Source organism: Callospermophilus lateralis, chromosome 1 (genome assembly GCF_048772815.1).
Source record: "Callospermophilus lateralis isolate mCalLat2 chromosome 1, mCalLat2.hap1, whole genome shotgun sequence".
In the NCBI taxonomy this organism is placed as follows: Eukaryota; Metazoa; Chordata; class Mammalia; order Rodentia; family Sciuridae; genus Callospermophilus; species Callospermophilus lateralis.
The window spans coordinates 208527937-208548512 of NC_135305.1; the positions used below are offsets into that span (position 1 = coordinate 208527937).

At 49.5% G+C, this 20576-nt stretch overlaps 1 protein-coding gene across 4 annotated transcripts; it reads left to right on the forward strand.

Moving 5' to 3' along the window:
* The first annotated feature begins 4222 nt into the window (after window positions 1–4222).
* On the forward strand, window positions 4223–20237 carry Atp13a1 (ATPase 13A1). Of its 4 annotated transcripts, XM_076845132.2 has the most exons (26): window positions 4223–4615; window positions 7062–7151; window positions 7260–7450; window positions 9121–9193; window positions 9397–9552; window positions 9656–9725; window positions 9806–9912; window positions 10395–10524; window positions 10633–10688; window positions 10874–11000; window positions 11076–11213; window positions 11294–11414; window positions 11878–12035; window positions 12347–12522; window positions 12599–12709; window positions 13729–13854; window positions 14738–14846; window positions 16313–16512; window positions 16600–16696; window positions 17527–17687; window positions 17757–17871; window positions 17953–18149; window positions 19157–19299; window positions 19480–19591; window positions 19680–19823; window positions 19925–20237. In XM_076845132.2, exons 1-26 carry the CDS (start codon window positions 4229–4231, stop codon window positions 20033–20035), a joined length of 3606 nt encoding a protein of 1201 aa, XP_076701247.2. In that variant the 5' UTR covers window positions 4223–4228; the 3' UTR covers window positions 20036–20237. The 4 variants fall into 4 exon arrangements, with proteins under 4 accessions (XP_076701247.2, XP_076701236.2, XP_076701227.2 ...); XM_076845121.2 differs by having other exon boundaries at window positions 17527–17871; XM_076845112.2 differs by having other exon boundaries at window positions 17757–18149.
* The last annotated feature ends 339 nt before the right edge of the window (window positions 20238–20576 follow it).

Below are 20576 nucleotides of genomic sequence, written 5' to 3' on the forward strand. Positions count from 1 at the left end.
CACCCCACTTCCAGATGCCCTTCACCCAGGACCAACCCTCCCTCCCTGGTTACTTTCACCATCTTGAGGGCAGAGACACCAGCTAACAACAGATGACCCCATCTACTGGATGAGAAGGGAAGCAGGAAAGATACTAATCTCCAAACAAAACAATCCTCATTTCTTCCTTCAATATTTTTTTCTTTTTTAAATTTCTTCTCCCTTTCTATTCTACTGCCCTCACATCCCCAACATATGTAAAACCAAGTACTTTGCATGAATTAGGATATTGAGGTCTGAAACAACTGACTAGTATATTATACTTGTGTCATATATTCTTTTTATTTTTTCCTCTGATTTTTACTATTTTAACAATTTTTATTTTTCTTAGTATATATCTGTGTACTCTACTGTCTTCCCTCTTACTTTTCTATCCAAAATTACTACCTCTCTATTCTCCTGCTACTAACCTTCTTCTTTAGATTTCTCTTTCACACTTCCTAAATATAATAACTCTATATCCTCATCTCCTACCTCCTCAGCATATCACCTACACCTCACAACTGGTTTTTTATCCACCATCAGAAACTGTAAACACTTTTATAAACCTACTGATTATATTGTAGATAATAATTGAATTCACCAATTCTGTATATTGTGACCAAACTATAAACATCTATTAGCAACTAAAAAAAAAGAAATGTCAAAGGAATCCCTGAAGAGAAAAAAAGTCTAGACATACAAAGAAGAAAGAAGAGCACCAGAAATGACAATTCAAGTAGTCTTGGTAAATCTAAAGATTTTTACTATACTTAAGTTGTTTTAAAAGATCTTTGAGGAGCTAGGGATGTAGCTAGTGGCAAAGCATATGTTCAGCATGCAGGAGAGCCTGGCTTTAACTCCAGAATCAAAAAAAATTAAAAGAAAAAAATCATTAACACTGTAAAACAAGAATAATAACAATACATTATGGGTTTATAAACTTAACATGGAAATGCAAAGGACCTGGAATAAACAAGCAATTCTGAACAAAATAAGAAAATGAAGCTTTGGTGAGAGAGAGAGAGAATTTTTTTTTAAATAGAGAGAGAGAGAGAGAGAGAGAGAGAATTTCAATACCTATTTTTTAGTTTTCGGTGGACACAACATCCCCGTCTGCATGTGGTGCTGAGGATCGAACCTGGGTCGCATGCATGCCAGGCGAGGGCGCCACCGCCCGAGCCACATCCCCAGCCCAAGAATCTATAAAGCTTAATTTAAAAACCTATAATCAAAACAGTGTGCATTTGTCATAACAATAGATATATATACACCAATGGAATAGAAAAAAGGACCCAGAAATATACCCACACATGTGGTCAAGTATTGTTTTTATTGAAGTGGACAATGCAGTAGAAAATTCTCTTTCAACAATACTCAGCAATAGAATATGCATATACAAAAATAAAGAACATGGATCTATACCTCACAACATGTACAAATATTAACCCAATATGAATCATAGATCTAAATGTATAACCTAAATTTTTATACTGACAAAGAAAATACGGATAAAACTATTCAACTTGGCCTGGGGTTGTGACTTAGTAGCAGAGCACTTACTTCACACATGTGAGGCCCTGGGTTTGATCCTCAGCACCACATAAAAATAATAAATAAATAAAATAAAGGTATTGTGTCCAACTACAACTAAAAAAAGAAAAAAAAACTTTAAAAAACTATTCAACTGGCTGGGGATGTGGCTCAAGCGGTAGCGCGCTAGCCTGGCATGCGTGTGGCCGGGGTTCGATCCTCAGCACCACAATCAAACAAAGATGTTGTGTCTGCCGAAAACTAAAAAATATTAAAAATTCTCTCTTTAAACAAAAATATTTACTTTAAAAAAAAAAACAAAAAACAGCCTTGGGAATAATCATGAGGGTGTTCATAGAGCTTCCTAGATTTAAAGTTACAGTTTCCTATTTCTTCTCTGTTAATCTCACGCATGCTAGGCAAGCACTCTACCACTGAGCTACATTTCTAGTCCAAAACCCAGACATTATTTGTGAAAATATGCCAGATTACACATGCTCTCTAAATGGAAAGTCAGGCTTCAGGTTGGAGCAAATAATGGTACATCTAAGCAACGTGAATTATGGATGGATCCTGACTTACAAAAGTTCAAGTTTATAACAGTTTGAAAATTAAGTTTCAGTAGAAACTATACATCAAATTTTGAATTTTAATTTTTTTTTCCCCTCAGGTTAGTTATGTGCAGTATGATACTCTCTCCTGATGCTGAGAAGGGCAGCAGTTTGCAAATCCCAGTTAGTTATGTGATCACAAGGGGAAACAACTGATTCTCTACAATGAATTGTGTTGCTAAGGTATATCAAGTAAGTTAGGTGTATTAAATGCACTTTTTACCCTGCAGTCCTGGGGATTCAACCCAGGGCCTCAAACAAGCTAGGCAAGCACTCTTCCACTAGCCACACCCCCACTCCTTTTAAATTTTATTTATAGACAGGGTCTTACTAAATTTTCAAGGCTGGCCTTGAATTTACAATCCTCCTGCCTCAGCCTCCTGAATAGCTAGGATTAAAGACACATACCACAACAGCTTAGATACATTTTTGAGCAGTGGCATAGGCCTACAATCCCAGTTACTTGGGAGGATGAGACAAGAGGTTTGCAAATTTGAAGCCAGACTGGGCAATTTTAGTAAGACCCTGTCTAAAAATTTTTTAAAAATTTTTTAAAAAATCTTTCTTTTGGAATGGGCTATGAATGTAGCTTGCGCAGTTTGCACAAGGCCATATTGAGTCCCTAGTATCAACACACACACACACATACAAAAAAAAAAAAAAAAAGAATTTTTGACATTATATTTAACTTAAGATATGACCCTACTATGTACGTGTAATATACATACTTACATAATACATATTTGTACATATGCTTGTATTTGGGATGGGAAAAGAGATTTATGTGGTGTTAAGGAGTTGGCTATTTATTTATTTATTTAAGACAAGGTCTTGCTAATAAGTTGCCCAGGATGGCCTTGAACTTTCAATTCTCCTGCCTCAGTCTCCCTAGTCCCTAGGATAATCAGTATGCACCACTGATATGGACTTACAAAGTCTTAAATGTATGTATCTTAAGAATACACAACAGGGGCTGGGGTTGTGGCTCAGTGGTGGAGGGCTTGCCTAGCATGTGTGAGGCAATGACTTACGATTCTAAGCATCACATATAAATACAAATGAATAAAATAAAAGTTCATCAACAACTTAAAAAAAAAAAAAAAAAAGGAATACCCAACAATAGGAGCTGGGGATGTAACTCAGTTGGTAGAGTGCTTGCCTAGCACACCCACGGCCCAGGTTAACAAGAAACACAAAAAACAGAAGCAAAACCAAAACCCAACAATAGAGCCTAAGAAATTGAAACATGCAATAAAAAATCTTAAAAGGAATTAAGAGAAATTGCCATGACACAGTTACATTTAAAATATGTTATTATTTTCTCACACATACTAATTATTTCATCCTATTAATTACTATTAATTGGCAGTGTTTAGTAGACCTATTTTAGTTGTGTTCAAATAATAGCACTTGTGCAACACTACAGTTGAGTAATACATCATAATATATAATTTCACATATCACCAATTTTCACTTTCTAATTTAAACTAGTGACTTTAGAGTGTATGTGTCTGTTACATTACGCTCTGATCAGGTATAGCTGTGTTCTACGTCGGCTCTGTAGGCCTGCCAGTCCCCGGAGGAGAGGCATCCCATCCCCTCCCTCACAAGCCCCGCCCTCATGACAAGCCACGTCCCGTAACGGACGCAGTCCCTCAACTCCCCTCTTCCTAGACTGGCCCCTTCTTCTCACTCTCCAGGCTCCGCCCCTCGTGGCCGGAGCTGGTTAAGTCTCCGAGGAAGGCTCGCCTCTTCCTGTTCAGGTTGTCATGGTGGCGCTCAGCCTGCCCTCCCTGCTTTGTCCTTTCCGGTCATAATCCGGCGTGGCAGCGGGGGAAGGCCGATTTAGGGCTTTGAGGCCCTGTCATGGCGACGCCTTTTCTCTCCTTCCGACCATAGGCTGTTATGGCGGCTCCCTGAGTAACCACTTCCGGACCCAGCCTTCCTGGTTGCCCTAGTGCTTCCTACTGCCAGGTCTACCATGGCGGTGATCGAGGTTCACCGGAAGTAACATATCGGAAGTGAGGCGGTGCCTCTGCCCGGAAACGAGCGCGGCGCTGGGAAAGATGGCGGCGGTGGGCAACACGGTGCCCTGCAGGGCCGGGTCTTGTGGGGCCCGGCCCGACGGGCAGCCCAAGCCTGGGCTGCAGCCGCACGCGCTCCTTGCTGCCGGGCCAGCGCTCATAGCAAGCGGCGACGAGCTGGTTGCCGCTGTGTGGCCATACCGGCGGCTCGCTCTGCTGCGGCGCCTCACCGTGCTGCCCTTTGCGGGTCTGCTCTACCCAGCGTGGTTGGGCGCTGCGGCCGCCGGTTGCTGGGGCTGGGGCAGTAGCTGGGCTCAGATCCCCGAGGCCGCGCTGCTTGTGCTGGCCACTATCTGCCTCGCGCACGCGCTCACCGTCCTCTCGGGGCATTGGTCCGTGCACGCGCACTGCGCGCTCACCTGCACCCCGGTAAGTGCGCGCGCACATGCCCGACCCCTGGCTCAGTTGGGCCTCGCCACGGATCCCAGCTGCAGCAATCTTGTAGGTCCCCAGCACGTCCGGATCCTTCCCATCTGCTAGGACTGAGTCCCCATTGGCGCCCTCTACCCTTTGGCTCAGGCTTAATCTTGACCCCGTTGCTGACTTGCTGTGCGATCCAGGTGTGGATTTATTTCGTTTTCTCTGGGTACATTAATTTAAATTCAGTAATGTCATACCTGTAAGACTTGTGCAGGGCTCAGCATATGTTGCTATTTGATAGGACGTGTTAGTGCTAGCTCCCACACTGTCAAATACTCTGTTGTTTCTCCAGAAACAGTCCTGCCTGCCTTCTGGAATGTCTCCTATTTTGGTTTTCAAAGTGTGAGGCTAGATCTGTGGGGTGGGTTCCCCCCATCTGTGATGCCTGGTCCTATAACCAAGTAACGCTGTGCAAATGTTCAGCCTCCTAGCTATGCTAGATCAAAAAAGCATGAAATGCAGTGAGTTGCAATGTTTAAAGTGAGCTATTTGTGAGTAAGCAGCTTAATAGCTTGAAGTCTCATAATGACTATCTTCAAGGGTGGTGATGGTGAGGACTACTCAGAATACAGTTGCAAGGCAGTGCATGTGACCCTCAGTCCAGAGTTCTAAATGAATGAGTGCTGCTACAGAAGGTGGTGACCATTGAACCGCCCTAGATTGGCAGTTGACATCCAGTGACTACACCACCACCTGCTATGCCTGCCTCATAATATTTGGAGCCCTGGACACTGAGGTCTGCCTCCAGTGAAACTCCCTTCTAATCCCAGGTGTGTGTTGACCTCAAGAAGAGGAAAGGGGGACAGCAACAGGAGTTGCAGGATGAGATAGAGCCACCTTCTTTGGCTCTTAATATGCATTGGATCCTCTTTCTCCTGACAGTGTGAACCCATTCTCCCCTCCAGTAAAACATCCCAGGGGAGAAACTTCTGGGCTTGGTGACTTTTGTTGGTTCAATGAAAGACCCCAGCAATAGACAATTAAAGGAAGGGGATTTGAGGATTGTGACATTCTCCATCCACCCTCACTGGCTTTTAGCTGCCCTTTGGTCTTCAGCTAAAACAGTGTAGCTGTGAACTTCCTTTCCAGGGAGGAGCTAAACAGCCTTGGAGTTAGGAGAGACTGACCTAGGTTTGCATCACAACTCAGATGGGTGGTTCTACTCTCTGAGTTTCAGTTTCTCCCTTCTGTAAAGTGAGAACAGTAACACCTACCTCCAAGTGCAATTATAAAGAGCTGAAATGACATCTGCAAAGTGCCTACCATGGAATTAGCACCATGTATTTTGTACTTTTCTCTCGTGGCATTACCAGAGTTCGTAGTTATATATTTACTGCTGTTTTATGCCTGTTTCCATGTCTAGTCTACTCCCTTCATGGCAGTTTATTAGAGTCATGACCATGCTCCTATCCCCTTCTTCTCCCCCCCCCCCACAGTCATCACAGGGTCTAGCAGAAAAGGAGGGTCTAACAGCAGCCATGGAAAGAATACAGCACACAGGATTGAGGGAGTACTTCCTGTGTCTTAGGTAAACAGCACGAACAGAACAGGCAAAGTCAACTGCCTTTGTGGCATTGGTGGGAGAAATAACTTGTTCTCAGCAGTTGATGCTAAAAAGAGATAACACTGAGGCACTGCCTGAAATCCCAGCTGCTCTATTACAGATTTGAGGCCAGCCTAGGCAACCCTATCTCAAAATAAAATAACCAAAAAAGGATGAGGGTGTAGCTCAATGGTACAGCACTTGCCTAGCATGTGCAAGTCCCTGAGTTTGATCTCCAACACCACAAGAAAAAGAGACAATATTGAGATAAGCCTGGGGCCATTGCCAGGGAACTTTAGGTGGGGCAGCCAGGAAGGGCTTCTGTGGGTGACATATAAGTAAAGGCCTAAAGGCATCAGGGGAGCCAACTGTATGATGTGTTCCAGGTAGAGAAAAGGGCATATACCAAGGCCCTTTGTTCAGACATGGATAAACCTTGTGTGTTAGACTATACAACAAGAATAGGGGATGGGGGAGAGACAGAGTGGTAAGGGGTGGGCTGTGAAGGAGCTTGTACTAAGTGCCAGCTATCATTCTTCCTCTTTTTTTTTTTTTTTTTCTTTGTGTTGAGATCAAACCTAGGGCTTCATACATGCTAGGAATATGTGAGTTGATTCACAGCCCTGGGTGTTGGGTGCTATCCGTGACTCCAGTTTCATGATATGGGTCGGGCACAGTGAGGTGGTGCCCCTTATACAATGACAGGCTGGAAAATGGCCAGGCCAGTGTCAGAGCCCAGTGATATGTTTGGAACATGACCCATGCAGCTGCTGTGCCCACATGCCCCCACCCATGGGAGCTGTGGACCCATGGGTTGAAAAGGGCTCAGTGGCAATGCTTTGCCTCTGGCAGGAATACAACCCTAGCAAAGCGACCTTCGTAAAGGTGGTACCGACCCCCAACAATGGCTCCACGGAGCTCGTGGCCCTGCATCGTGATGAGGTAGGGACCATCTACTGGGCCACCCGGATCAAGGGGTTGGGAGGGATTCCTGGATACTGGTATCCCTCAGATCAGAGTCCTCTGTCACAAACATACCTTCTACTGCAGGGTGAAGATGGGCTTGAGGTGCTGTCCTTTGAATTCCAAAAGATCAAGTATTCCTATGATGCTCTTGAGAAAAAGCAATTCCTCCCTGTGGCCTTTCCTGTGGGAAACACCTTCTCATATTATCAGAGCAACAGAGGGTTCCAGGAAGATGCAGAGATCCGAGCAGCTGAGAAGAAATTTGGGAGCAACAAGTGAGTCCCTGTTGCCGGCCCCTTTGGCATTTCTACTCTGCTCTGCTCCCTGCTTAGGGTGTCCAAGATGTGAGAGATATCTGCCTTTTAGCCAAACATATCAGGTGAACATAGCACCTTTGAGAAACATGCTGTACTCTATCTCCCTCAAACTTGTCTGCTGACACAAATTGCCAGAGGGCCTAGAATGAAGACCCTTGCCCCATGGTGTGAGACTCTTAAACATGCTACTTCTCAAGGGAGTGTGGTCCATGGCCTTCCTCAGCAGCAGTTTTTATTTTGTTCTTGCAATTTCCTCTTTTAAATTTGTTCTTTAAACTTTTGTCCCTAGCCAGGTATGTTATGGTACACACCTGTAATCCCAGCTACTCAAGAGGCTGAAGTGGGAGGATTGTGAGTTCAAGCCAACCTGAGGAAAACCTGGGGATATAGCCCAGTGGTACAGCATTTGCCTAGCAAAAGCAAGACCCTGGGTTGGATACCCAGCACCCTGCCCCCCGCCCCCCCCACACACACACACAGAAAAGGATTTTAGTAGGGCCAGAGGTGGAGCTCACTGATAGAACCCATGTGTGGAAGAATTACCTGAATTTCATCCCAAGTAAAAAAAGAATGACATTGATGGTCATAATAGCTATTCTTTTGTACTGAGTAGAATGACAGATGCTCCATATGCACTTTCTCCTTCAATCTTTACCAAAACCACATGTGCTGACATGCATCCAGGAAGGGACAGCATGAAGCTGGACTTCAGACCCTGTCAAGCTCCCATCCTGGCCATTGTGGCAATGATCCTCTACCTAGAAACGCACAAGATATCTAAAGGGATTCTTTACTGGCACAGTGATTTTCAGGAAATTATAAAGGTGTTTACCATGACTGTCTATGTAAGGTGAAGATTTTGAAGAAGCATTTACCATCTTCCCTAGCCTGAGGTGGGCCACCTAAATGAAGTGGCATAGATATTTTATTTCATGACATTTTCCCTTGAGTAGAGGCCCCTAACAGGATACAGGATGGGAGCCCTGTTGTTATGGGTTGTTTTTACAACAGTGGGATCATCATTTGGTTTCATCATCTCACATCCCATTATATCTGGGCATGTCCCTTCATTCCCTCATTGGTTGGGCCTTAGAAGTGCCACAGAAGACGCCCTTGAGCCAAGCTCTCTGAATTCCAGGGATTTTATTCGGGAAGATAGGTAATCCTAGTTCCACTGGGGGTAGGACTGAGGCTCTGTATTTTAGACCCCCAGGAGAACCCAAAAAGGAAAACCACTGCCAGTGCCCAGCTATCCGTACCGCCTCTGCAACTTCAGGGCTCCCCTTATTTGGTCACTCTTCTATTTGTTGTTTCACCTGACCAGGTGGTAGGGTTCTGATCTTGTCCCAGGCCCTCTAGGTGGGTGATGCCAGAAGAGCCTGTTGCAGATTCTGAAGCCTGGGTTCTGCAGAGCAGAGGACTGTGTGACCAGTGTGTCAGCACTGGGCACAACAGAGCCAAGGAGGAATCATGGCTTAGTGGAGCTTCCTATCTGGAAGCTTGCCATACCTGGCTCCTCATTTCTCCTGGAGGCCTACAGTGTCCCCAGGTGGAGGTGTCAAGGATAGGGTCTTTGCACCTCAGTGGCTTTGCATCAGTAACTGGATGTGGGGTGTGGTCTTTTGCAGGGCTGAGATGGTGGTGCCTGACTTCTCTGAGCTTTTCAAGGAGAGAGCCACAGCCCCCTTCTTTGTCTTTCAGGTAAAGGAGCAGGTCTGGTCCTTATTCCTGTCCTCTCCCTTGGGTCTTTCACAGCCAGTACAAGTCTGTCTGCCACCTCCAAATCCCCAAACTTCCCTGTCCTCATGGGTCAGAGCCTGTGGGTGGAACTTGTATCCCTCAGGTGCACAGGGTTCCAGGGGGCAGGACAGGTGAGCAAGGTTGGACAGTCCAGTGTCCCACAGGTGTTCTGCGTGGGGCTCTGGTGTCTGGATGAGTACTGGTACTACAGTGTCTTCACACTGTCCATGCTGGTGGCTTTTGAGGCCTCGTTGGTGCAGCAACAGTTGCGGAACATGTCAGAGATCCGGAAGATGGGCAATAAGCCCCACATGATACAGGTACAACCAGCAGGGATGTCTGGGGTGGGGGCATCCTTGCCCATTCTTGGAGTAAGCATAGCACAGGTGTGTCTTTTGTACTGACAAACACACCCCCATATAGGTCTACCGAAACCGCAAGTGGAGGCCCATTGCCAGTGATGAGATTGTTCCTGGAGACATTGTCTCCATCGGTGAGATCTCTTTCTGTTATATCTAGGTGGAAGCCCCTTCCTCAGGGCCACTGGCCAGTTCTCTCACCCTTCCCCCACAGGCCGCTCCCCCCAGGAAAACCTAGTGCCCTGTGATGTGCTGCTGCTGCGGGGCCGCTGCATCGTGGACGAGGCCATGCTCACAGGGGAGTCAGTGCCACAAATGAAGGTACTTGGGGGATGGGGGGTCCTCAGTCCACTTTGGTGTGTGGGCCAAGAGAGTGGTTGAGTTGGGGTCCTTTCCAGGCACAGATGGAGGAGGCAAAGTGGGCTCAAGTTAATGCCATGGACGGGGGGAGGGTGTTGGGTAGTATTAGGGAGTGGAAGTGAGAAACTACAGACGTCTGGTGTATATCCAGACACCTTGGGATGTTAGACTGAGGCAGGCGAAGAGAAACCAGGAGGCCAGTTGTGGGGTCATGGGGTATCAGTGCTGCACATGTATGCAGAGAGAAGACAGGGAAAGGCCTGTTGTCTCTGGTGAAGGCAGAGACCTGAGGGCTGGGTTGAATTTGCTAGGTCAGGCACAGAAACCTATGGGGGTCAGACTGGCTCATCCCAGCCTCAGGGTGTAGCTCTCCAGAGACTCTCACCAAGGAGTCTAAGGTGGGGGATGACCATCAAGACCTTTCATCTTTCTTCCCCGCCTAGGAGCCAATTGAAGACCTTAACCCAGACCGGGTGCTGGACCTCCAAGCTGACTCCCGGCTCCATGTCATCTTTGGGGGCACCAAGGTGGTTCAACACATACCCCCACAGAAGGCCACCACAGGCCTGAAGCGTAGGTGCCTCAGGGATGTCTGAGGGTACCCTGTCTCCCAACCCCTCCTCCCCACATCTGCTTGATCATGAGGTACTTGAATGATGATGGCTCTGTTTGTCTCCCCAGCGGTTGACAATGGGTGTGTGGCTTATGTCCTGCGTACTGGATTCAACACTTCCCAGGTGCGAGGCTTTGACCAGGGCTAGGGAGGACGGGCCCCAGGGTTGGTACTGGATGGCTGAAATATTGACCCTTTTCAACCCCAGAATATAGAAAATCTGGCCTTGATGCTCTCAGGCAGGGAAGACCACTATTCTCTCTTGCAGGTCTCCCACCAGAAAAGGCTTCTGTCCTTCTATCCCTCTAGGGCAAGCTGCTGCGCACAATTCTCTTTGGGGTCAAGAGGGTGACCGCAAACAACCTGGAGACCTTCATTTTTATCCTTTTCCTCCTGGTCTTTGCCATTGCAGCGGCTGCCTATGTGTGGATTGAAGGTAAGCAACATGGCCCTACCCCTCTTTGAGACCCTGCCCTCTTGGCTTTCAGACTGGTAGGCCCTGTCTCTGCAGGCACCAAGGACCCCAGCCGGAACCGCTACAAGCTGTTTCTGGAGTGCACCCTGATCCTCACCTCGGTAGTACCCCCTGAGCTGCCCATCGAGCTGTCCCTAGCTGTCAACACCTCCCTCATTGCCCTGGCCAAGCTCTGTGAGTGTGAATGGTGGTGCTGGGGTACTGACTACACTGGATCTTGATGGCATCCCTGACTTTTGACTCCCACTCCTCAGACATGTACTGCACGGAGCCCTTCCGGATCCCCTTTGCGGGCAAGGTCGAGGTGTGCTGCTTTGACAAGACAGGAACCTTGACCAGTGACAGCTTAGTGGTGCGTGGTGTGGCTGGGCTAAGGTGAGTGTCAGAGACTGTGGGCCTTAAGGGTGCCTAGCAAAGGGGCTTCTGGGAAATCAAGGGATAAACAGTTTAGCCCAGACCCTTGAAGTGAAGACCTGCCAGAAGCCCTGCCTCAAAGGTCTGCTTCCTGGGGTTCCTCCTGTTGTCCTCTATTAGAATAAGTGTATCAGCATGAGGGCTCAGTTCAGGCCCAGAGCAGCCAGCCCAACCTCCACTCCACACCAGCCATGTGACTTCATGCACAATACACGATCTCTTGGGCCTTCTGTGAGGCTGGTACAGTCTCATGAGGACCCAGACTCCTATCCAAGGTAGCCTCAGTGACTGACACAGAACAAGTGCTTTGTTAGGGTGCATCCCGCTGTCCCTTTCTGGAATTCCTGGGGTCCTTCCCCTGGTAGAGGTACAGCTCCAACTGGTTTGCCTCTATCCTATAACCAGCTACTCCCCGTCCTTGCAGAGATGGGAAGGAGGTGACCCCAGTGTCCAGCATCCCTGTAGAAACACACCGTGCCCTGGCCTCATGCCACTCCCTTATGCAGCTTGATGATGGCACCCTTGTGGGTGACCCCCTTGAGAAGGCCATGCTCACAGCCGTGGACTGGACACTGACCAAAGGTGAGGGGCTAGAGTTTCAGGCTGTCACGGGTTACCTCTCTTTGGGCAGGTGGGCCCACAACTGTAGTGTTAGCCTAGACCAGTGGGCACAGGCTCACCTCAGTCCCGGGACAGTCCACATCCTTGGGTGTCCTCCTGGATTGGAAACCACGCTGTTCTGGCAGAAGCCACAGTGCTAGCATTCTCCAAGCTCAGGTCTCCCAGCTCTGACCCCCGGGAGGGAAGGAGGTGGGGAGGCTGGGTGGAGAGGTGGGGGCTTGGCTGCCTCTTTGGAGCAAAGCCCCTCAGGACTCGTACTTATTTGTTTCCAGATGAGAAAGTATTCCCCCGAAGTATTAAAACTCAGGGGCTGAAAATTCACCAGCGCTTTCATTTTGCCAGTGCCCTAAAACGAATGTCCGTGCTCGCCTCCTATGAGAAGCTCGGCTCCACTGACCTCTGCTACATCGCGGCTGTGAAGGGGGCCCCTGAAACCCTGCACTCCATGGTGAGCCTGCCCTGGTCCTGGAGAGAGGTGGGGAGGGCAAGGGACAGACAGTGACATCCCCCTGCATTCCCTGCAGTTTTCCCAGTGCCCGCCTGACTACCACCACATCCACACTGAGATCTCACGAGAAGGAGCCCGCGTCCTCGCACTGGGGTACAAGGAGCTAGGGCACCTTACCCACCAGCAGGTAAGGATCTAGGCTTTTCATCTGCTATCCTCCTGTCACCTCCCTTCCTCCACCTTCTACCTTATGTCTCAGATCTCAACCATGGGACTGTGTCGCCTGGAGCACATCTGGGCTTCATCTCCTGTCCCTACTCTGGCATGTCCTGTGTACCCTCCTTAGGGAGTGGCAGGTGTTGCAGATTCCCATCTCCCAGCCGCATTCCTTCCCTTCCATACTACCTGGTCACCAAAAGGTCTTAGCAGCATCCTCAGCTTTCAGCCCACATCTCTTCATCCACAAATTCTTCTCCCCCGTCCAATGCCAACAGCTTCCCCTTTGCCTGCTGTCCCTTGGCCCGTATTCAGGCTGCTTGCATACATCCTCAGCATCCTTTTAGAACTTAATGTCAGGTTGTAGCATTGTGTGCAGGGCCCCAGTTCAAGTCTAGGCACACAGCCAGCACGTGTTCTTCCTTGTGGTCACTGTCTTGCTCCTGAATCTGGAGCCCTCTGCTCCCCAGTGGCATAGGCCCTTGCCTTTTTCAAGAGTTACGATCTCTGAAGCCTTCCCCATGCCCCCAGATGCCATCTCGAACCTTGTCCACCCCATTTCCCTATCTCTGTGATGGCACTCAGTACTCTGTTTTCTGTGATTCTCTTTTATCATCTCTTTCTCTTGGTACCTTGGGTACAGGGTAGATAAGGGTAATTGGCTATAGGAAAGAGTCCCAACCTTATTGACTCAGAAGCTAAGCCTTAAGGGTTCCATGATATGCCCATGTCCACAACCAGAAGGTAGAGGCATGATCCAAAAACCTAGGCACCAACTACTGCCAGACTCCATCCCTCAAGAATGCCTAGCATCTTCCTTATACCTCCCCTGACCCTAGCCTAGGATCTTTCCTTCCATCCCCCACACCCAGCACTGTTACATGAAGCTCTAGTTCCTGAGGAAGGGACTGTTATCTCCACTCTACGGGAAGTGCCAAGTGGGGATTTGCAGAGGAACCGATGGTAAAGGTACCTCACATCTGTCCACAGGCCCGGGAGGTCAAGCGTGAAGCCCTGGAATGCAGCCTCAAGTTTGTCGGTTTCATCGTGGTCTCCTGCCCGCTCAAGGCTGACTCCAAGGCTGTTATTCGAGAGATTCAGAATGCATCCCATCGGGTATGGCATGGGCCAGAGAGGTGGCAACAGAGAACAATGTCAGCCTTATAGTCTCAATAGTGAGATTTTAGCCAGGTGCAGTCATACCTGCAGTGCTCACTCTGTCCCAACCAGAGGACACTCTAGGACACTCTTGGCTCTTCTCTTGTCACCTCCACACATCTCCCAGTATCCCTGGGAAGCAGGGGCTGTTCTCCCCACTCGCCCACCCCAGCCCTGTCCTAGAGAAAAAGAAACTTAAAGCTAAAGCTGGTGGTGAGGGAAATGAGGGTAGTGGCTCCTGTCTGTCCTCATGGTTTTATTATGTTTTTTACAGTGTTGGGGCAGAACCCAGGGCCTTGCATATGCTCAGCAAGTGCTCTATCACTGAGCTGCACCCTACCCTTTTCCTAGTTGTTTTTGTCTGTCTCTGGTGGTTTGTTTTTTTCTGTTTTGAAACTTGAGAAGTTTTTTTAGGTTGTGGGAGATAGGTAGTCAGTCCCAGGGGTAGCAATTCCATGACAGGCTGATTGGTTCCTACCAGGCTCTCAGAGGTCACAGTCCATCCTTCCCATTGCCAGAATGTTCCTCCCATAGGAAACTACCAATCCAAGAGGGTCTATACAGAGGCTGATGCTTAATTTGTATTGTAAACAAAAGTTATGGAGAATTGGGATTGAAAATAATTTATGGATATTCTCAGGACTCAGACTCACATACACATCATTTGTGCAGCACCCAAATGGGGTCGGGTGGATTGTGGCCCCAAGCCCCATTTGGGGTCAACCTTAGAGGACTGACCTCCCTCCATATCTCGTCTTAGAGATGTGATGGCCAATTCTCCAGACTGGGGTTCTGCCCTGCGAGGCCTACCTTGCTAAACCTTCACCCTTGTCTCCCCAAGGTGGTCATGATCACAGGCGACAACCCACTCACTGCCTGCCACGTGGCCCAGGAGTTGCACTTCATTGAAAAGGCCCACACGCTCATCCTGCAGCCTCCCTCAGACAAAGGTGAGGCTCTGGCACAGGGAAGGGACACAGGGGAGACCCTAGGCCAGGAACAGCTCCTGTCCCAGCAGCCTGCCTCAGTGATAGCAGTATCCTCAGTCACCCATTGCCATGGTGGTATTGCTGATCACAGCCCCAGGTCATGAGCAGCTTACAGGCATTCACTGGGACACTGGTTCCAGGATCTGCATTGTTTATTTACAGTAATGAGGCACTGGTGGTCACACTAGCTTGGGTTTTCTGCATGTTCCCAGTGTCACTGGCTGCTGCTCTAGCCACACTGGCTCACTGGCCACCTCCTCGTAGCTATCTTGGGCCCAGCAGGCTGCCCCTGTACAAGTGCTCTTTTCCCAAGTTCAGGAATCTGCTGGGCTCCCCAGCACCCAATGATGCCATCATCTGCCAAGTGCTCAGTATGACCAGTCCCAAGGTAGATGACTTAGTGCATGTTACCGTGTCAGTCCTAACCTGTCCCATACTGCACAGTACAGTTTTTCTTGCCCACACCTCAGAGGGGAAGGCCAACTACTAAGGCAGCTATTGGTGCCCTGTTTTGTACCCAAGGAAACAGAGGTTTGGAAGTGAACCTACTTGGCCAAGTTCACTTGATGTCACTGGGCATAGGGTGTGCTCAGTGCAGGACCTGGGTAGGTGCAACAGAGGATCATGAGAGGAGTTACATGGAGCAGTGGCATCACAGGGCTATGGGTGGCAAATGTTTACAGGGCCAGTTAGTTGCTGGGTAGGGTCCAACCAGGCTGGCTCCTGCAACTAGCCAGCTGCCCCTTAGAAAGCTCAATCCTAGAACTCCAGGATTGTGGACAGGTGGCCCAGAGGGAACAGTCAGAACTATTGTTGACAACAAAGCTGGTCTAAACAGCCATAACAAAACCCAGGAGGAGCTTGGTTTCCCTCCCACTTGAGACATTTCCAGGGTGAGTGGTTCATTGTGGGGTGGGCTGCCCTGGCCTCTTCATCCTCAACTCCTGCATCCAAGCCAAGGCCAAGTTCTGGAAAAAGAGAAAGAAAGCACACAACAAGAGAGCATTCTCAGAGCAGGAAGGGAGGCTGTCCTAGGAAAATCAGGTTTCAGACAGGCAATGAAGATGGGAGTTCATTAGGTGAGGGATCGATGTCAAGGGTGCTTTGCACAAGGTGAAGGGTGGTTTCACTTCTGAGATTAGGCTGTCTGGGTTTGCATCTGGCCCCGTCATGTAATCTTAAGCAAATAGCTCAGGCTCAGGTTCTTAATTCCCTCAGCTATACCTAAGGGTTCAGTGAATATTCTCTGTGGAGTGCCTGGAGCAGGAGCAGGAGCAAGTATTTGGTGAGCTATGGTATTGGTCCAAGTGTCTAGGGCTCAGGTCGGCAGGGGTGGGGTGAAGTGGGGTGGTATTGGAAGATGGGGGATTCTAGAGAGGAGAGTCTGAGTAGCTGAGCACTCTTCCCTGACCTTGGATACCCCACAGGCCAAATGTGCGAGTGGCGTTCCATTGATGGCAACATCGTGCTACCCCTGTCCCCGGGTTCCCCAAAGACATTGGCCCTGGAGCATGCACTGTGCCTCACAGGTGATGGCCTGGCCCACCTTCAGGCCACCGACCCCCAGCAGCTACTCCACATCATCCCCCACGTACAGGTGTTTGCCCGTGTGGCCCCCAAACAGAAGGTGCGTGCAGGGTACTAGGGAGACAGGGGTGCTGGGGACCCTGTGAGTGGGCACACAGCCCTCACTCAGCATGCCTCTGTCATGCAGGAATTTGTCATCACCAGTCTGAAGGAGCTGGGCTACGTGACCCTCATGTGTGGGGATGGCACTAACGACGTGGGCGCCCTGAAGCACGCCGATGTGGGTGAGGCCTAATAGTAGCTGGCAGCTGTTTGTCCCTTCAGGGTTCTGGTGTTGGGCACATATCACTGTGCAAGAAAACTTGGCCTTGATTGCACATGGGTAGTCACGAAGGCACCATTTCCTGTGAGGAAGCAGTGCAAGGGATTGGGGGGGCCACCATTGATTCAGACATCAAAGTGGTGCAAGAGACAGGAACAGAGTTTGGGAGAGATGGGGCAAATGGGGAAGGCAACTCAGAAAACCAGGGGCTGAAATGATTGCTGGTGCTTCATAGATTGAGATCTCTGTCAAAGGGACACCAGCATTAAGTTAAACTTTAAGCCAAGCATAGTGGCACACGCCTGTAATCCTAGTGGCTCAAAAAGCTAAGACAGGAGGATCGTGAGTTCAAAGCCAGCCTCAGAAATAGCGAGGCGCTAAGCAACTCAGTAAGACTCTTGTCTCTAAATAAAATACAAAATAGGTCAACCTAAAGTAGTTTCTGAGGTTTTCCATTGTTCCATTGCTTTACCTATTAAAGAATTGTATGAAGGATTGTCTTCCTCCTGTTATCCTCCTTGGGCAGTAAGTTTTTTTGGAAAAAGTGTAGTTGTAACTCTTTCTGTAGTGTGATTTTTCATTGTATTTGTTGTGGCTTTTGTTTTCTATTTTTGTTGTGGATTTTGTTTTTCTTTGTAGTTTATTGAAAGCAAAATGGACATCTTCTGGGGTCTCCTTAGGGAGATCAGGTGAAAGGTTCTGAGGCTGGCATGTCCAGTTCTGCCATGAACAAATACACTGGAGTCCGTTTCTCAGGACCTCTCTTACCCCCTGTTCCTGTTGCCTTACCAGGTGTAGCACTCCTTGCCAATGCCCCTGAGAGAGTCGTTGAGCGGCGACGGCGGCCCCGGGACAGCCCAGTTCTGAACAACAGTGGTATTAGAGCCACCTCCAGGACGGCCAAGCAGAGGTCGGGGCTTCCACCTTCGGAGGAACCACCAACTTCCCAAAGGGTAAGTCAATGGAGAGAGATGCTGGTACCCACTTTGGCCAGGGCTGATCCTCTGCCATCCAACCCACAGGACCGCCTAAGCCAGGTGCTGCGGGACCTCGAGGATGAAAGCACACCTATTGTGAAATTGGGGGACGCCAGCATTGCAGCACCGTTCACCTCTAAGCTTTCATCCATCCAGTGCAGTGAGTCCCAGCACCCACCGTTAAGTCCATACTCATCCCTTCACTACACCCCACCCACACCTGCTTTTTCTCACCCCACAGTCTGCCACGTGATCAAGCAGGGCCGTTGCACATTGGTAACCACACTGCAGATGTTCAAGATCCTGGCACTCAATGCCCTCATCCTGGCTTATAGCCAGAGTGTCTTGTACCTTGAAGGTGTCAAGTTCAGCGACTTCCAGGCCACATTGCAGGGGCTGCTACTGGCTGGCTGCTTCCTCTTCATCTCTCGTTCCAAGGTAGGCCCTGGAGGTGCTGGAAGGCCAGGGACACAAGGGCCAGCTAGGTCCGACTGTTAAAAGCCCTGACATGTGCTATCCTTTCACCCTCACAGCAGCCCCTGAAATGAGAACTCTTATTTCTGTGTTATAGTTGGGGATCCAGGGCTCAGAAGCTGTGTCTGGGATAGTATACGATGTACCAGCAGGGCAGGTGCAGGCCAAGATTCCAGGATACCTCTGAGTGGCATACCTTGGGGTCCCCACAATTTACAGGCTAGGGTCTTGATTCAGCCAGAATCCATAGGCAAGGAGAGGTCAGATGGGGAAACAATTACCAAAAGCACTCAGAGGATATGCAGGGCCCTGAAAAAAACTTAAGTGAAAGCCGGGCATGTTGTCGCACGTCTGTAATCCCAATGGCTCGGGAGGCTGAGGCAGAAGGATCGTGAATTCAAAGCCATCCCCTGCAATTTAGTGAGGCCCTCTCTCTAAATAAAACACAAAAAAGGGCTGGGGATGTAGCTCAGTGGTTAAGCTCCCCTGGGTTCAAACCCCAGTACCAAAAGAAAAAAACTAAGTGGGTCACAGGCTACATGGGACCTCCTTATGGAGTCCTATGCCATGCTGATCTTCATGCCCATTCATAAAGAGGGAGCTGCTGGCAATCAAGAACTGAGCATAAAGTCCCTGGCATGCACAAGCTGACACCCCAGTGGCCAGAGGTTGGGAGGTTGGTAGGGCTAATCCATGGATACCTCATGGGCCTCAGAAAGGGCTTTGAGTGGGTTCTGTTACAGCGGAAACGGGTGAATTGGAACAAAGAGAATAGGATGTGCTTTTGACTTTAAGACTCCCAAGGCTGCTGTGGGGAGTGTATAGACAGAGGATCCTGACTAGGGCAGCAGTGCCAGCCTTACCCTAGCGTTTTGTGACCACTATCTGCACAAGGCCTCCCAGGAGGGAAAGGGTAGAGTGGTCCTAGGACAAGCCAGGCCTTGACCCTACCCCCAACCCTTCTGCTGCAGCCCCTGAAGACCCTGTCTCGAGAGCGACCCCTGCCCAATATCTTCAACCTATATACAATCCTCACGGTTATGCTCCAGTTCTTTGTACACTTCCTGAGCCTTGTCTACCTGTACAGTGAGGCCCAGGCCCGCAGCCCTGGGAAGTAAGTATTGTCCCCAGAGGAAGTAATGTCTGTGGTTGGGAGTGGCAGGAGGATATGTGTGCAGATGTTTATAAGAGCCTGGGGGTCATCTTGGATGGGGTACCAAGGAGCCGTAGTGGGTTCATGAGCAAGGGAGGGGTTCTTCCCACCCCCCACCCCCACCCCCCGGCATCTCTACAGGCGGGAGCAGTTTGTGGACCTGTACAAGGAGTTTGAACCGACCCTGGTCAACAGCACTGTGTACATCATGGCCATGGCCATGCAGATGGCCACCTTCGCCATCAACTATAAGGTGAGATTTGGCCTCTTGCCCAGCACACCCTGCTACATGTCCTCTTGGTCCCTACCACATGCAGCCATCTGTCCCTCTGTCCCCACAGGGCCCACCCTTCATGGAGAGCCTGCCTGAGAATAAGCCCCTGGTGTGGAGCCTGGCTGTGTCACTCCTGGCCATTGTTGGCCTGCTCCTCGGCTCCTCACCTGACTTCAACAGCCAGTTTGGCCTCGTGGACATCCCTGTGGAGGTGAGTGGCCCTGCAGAGGTACATCTGGGGCTCACCCTGGGCCCACCTACAAGGACCTGTCCACAGGTCCCCAACTCATCAGCCCTCTCTGCTCTTAACAGTTCAAGCTCGTCATCGCCCAGGTCCTGCTTTTGGACTTCTGCCTGGCGCTCCTGGCCGACCGTGTCCTACAGTTCTTCCTGGGGACCCCAAAGCTGAAAGTGCCTTCCTGAAATGGCGGTGCTGGTACCCACCGTCTACCCTGGCTGCCACCAGGTGGGAGCCCTGCCAGGGCCCCAGGAGGAAACAGTGTCCCCCACCCCTACCCCCATGGTGAGGCTTCCTGGCCTTGCCCTTGGAAGACTGAACTGGGGCCCCCACAGCCCTCTGCTGGCCTGGCTTGTGGAAACAGCCCCTTTGTTAAATAAAGCAGCATCCAAGATTTTAAGAAGCCTTGCCTCCATGTTGTCTGTGCCACACAGGGGTTATTGCAGGTCACAAGCCAGGTGAATCTCAGGTACTGGGAGAGGTTAGGATTGGCTGTCTTTTTCCCTCTTCCATAAATACTTGATAAAACAATTTGCCTTCCTCTTGATGGTGTCTTAGATGTGTAAAATATGATCCACACCACTGTAGATACTGGGGACTTGGGTCATGTTTCTTGGGGTCCTATGCCATGGTGCCAACCTCACATCACAGATTAGGGTGGCAGTTGCCAGGGTCTCACAGCCAGGATGTGACCCAGAACCGTGGCTCAGCCCTAGTACTGATAGT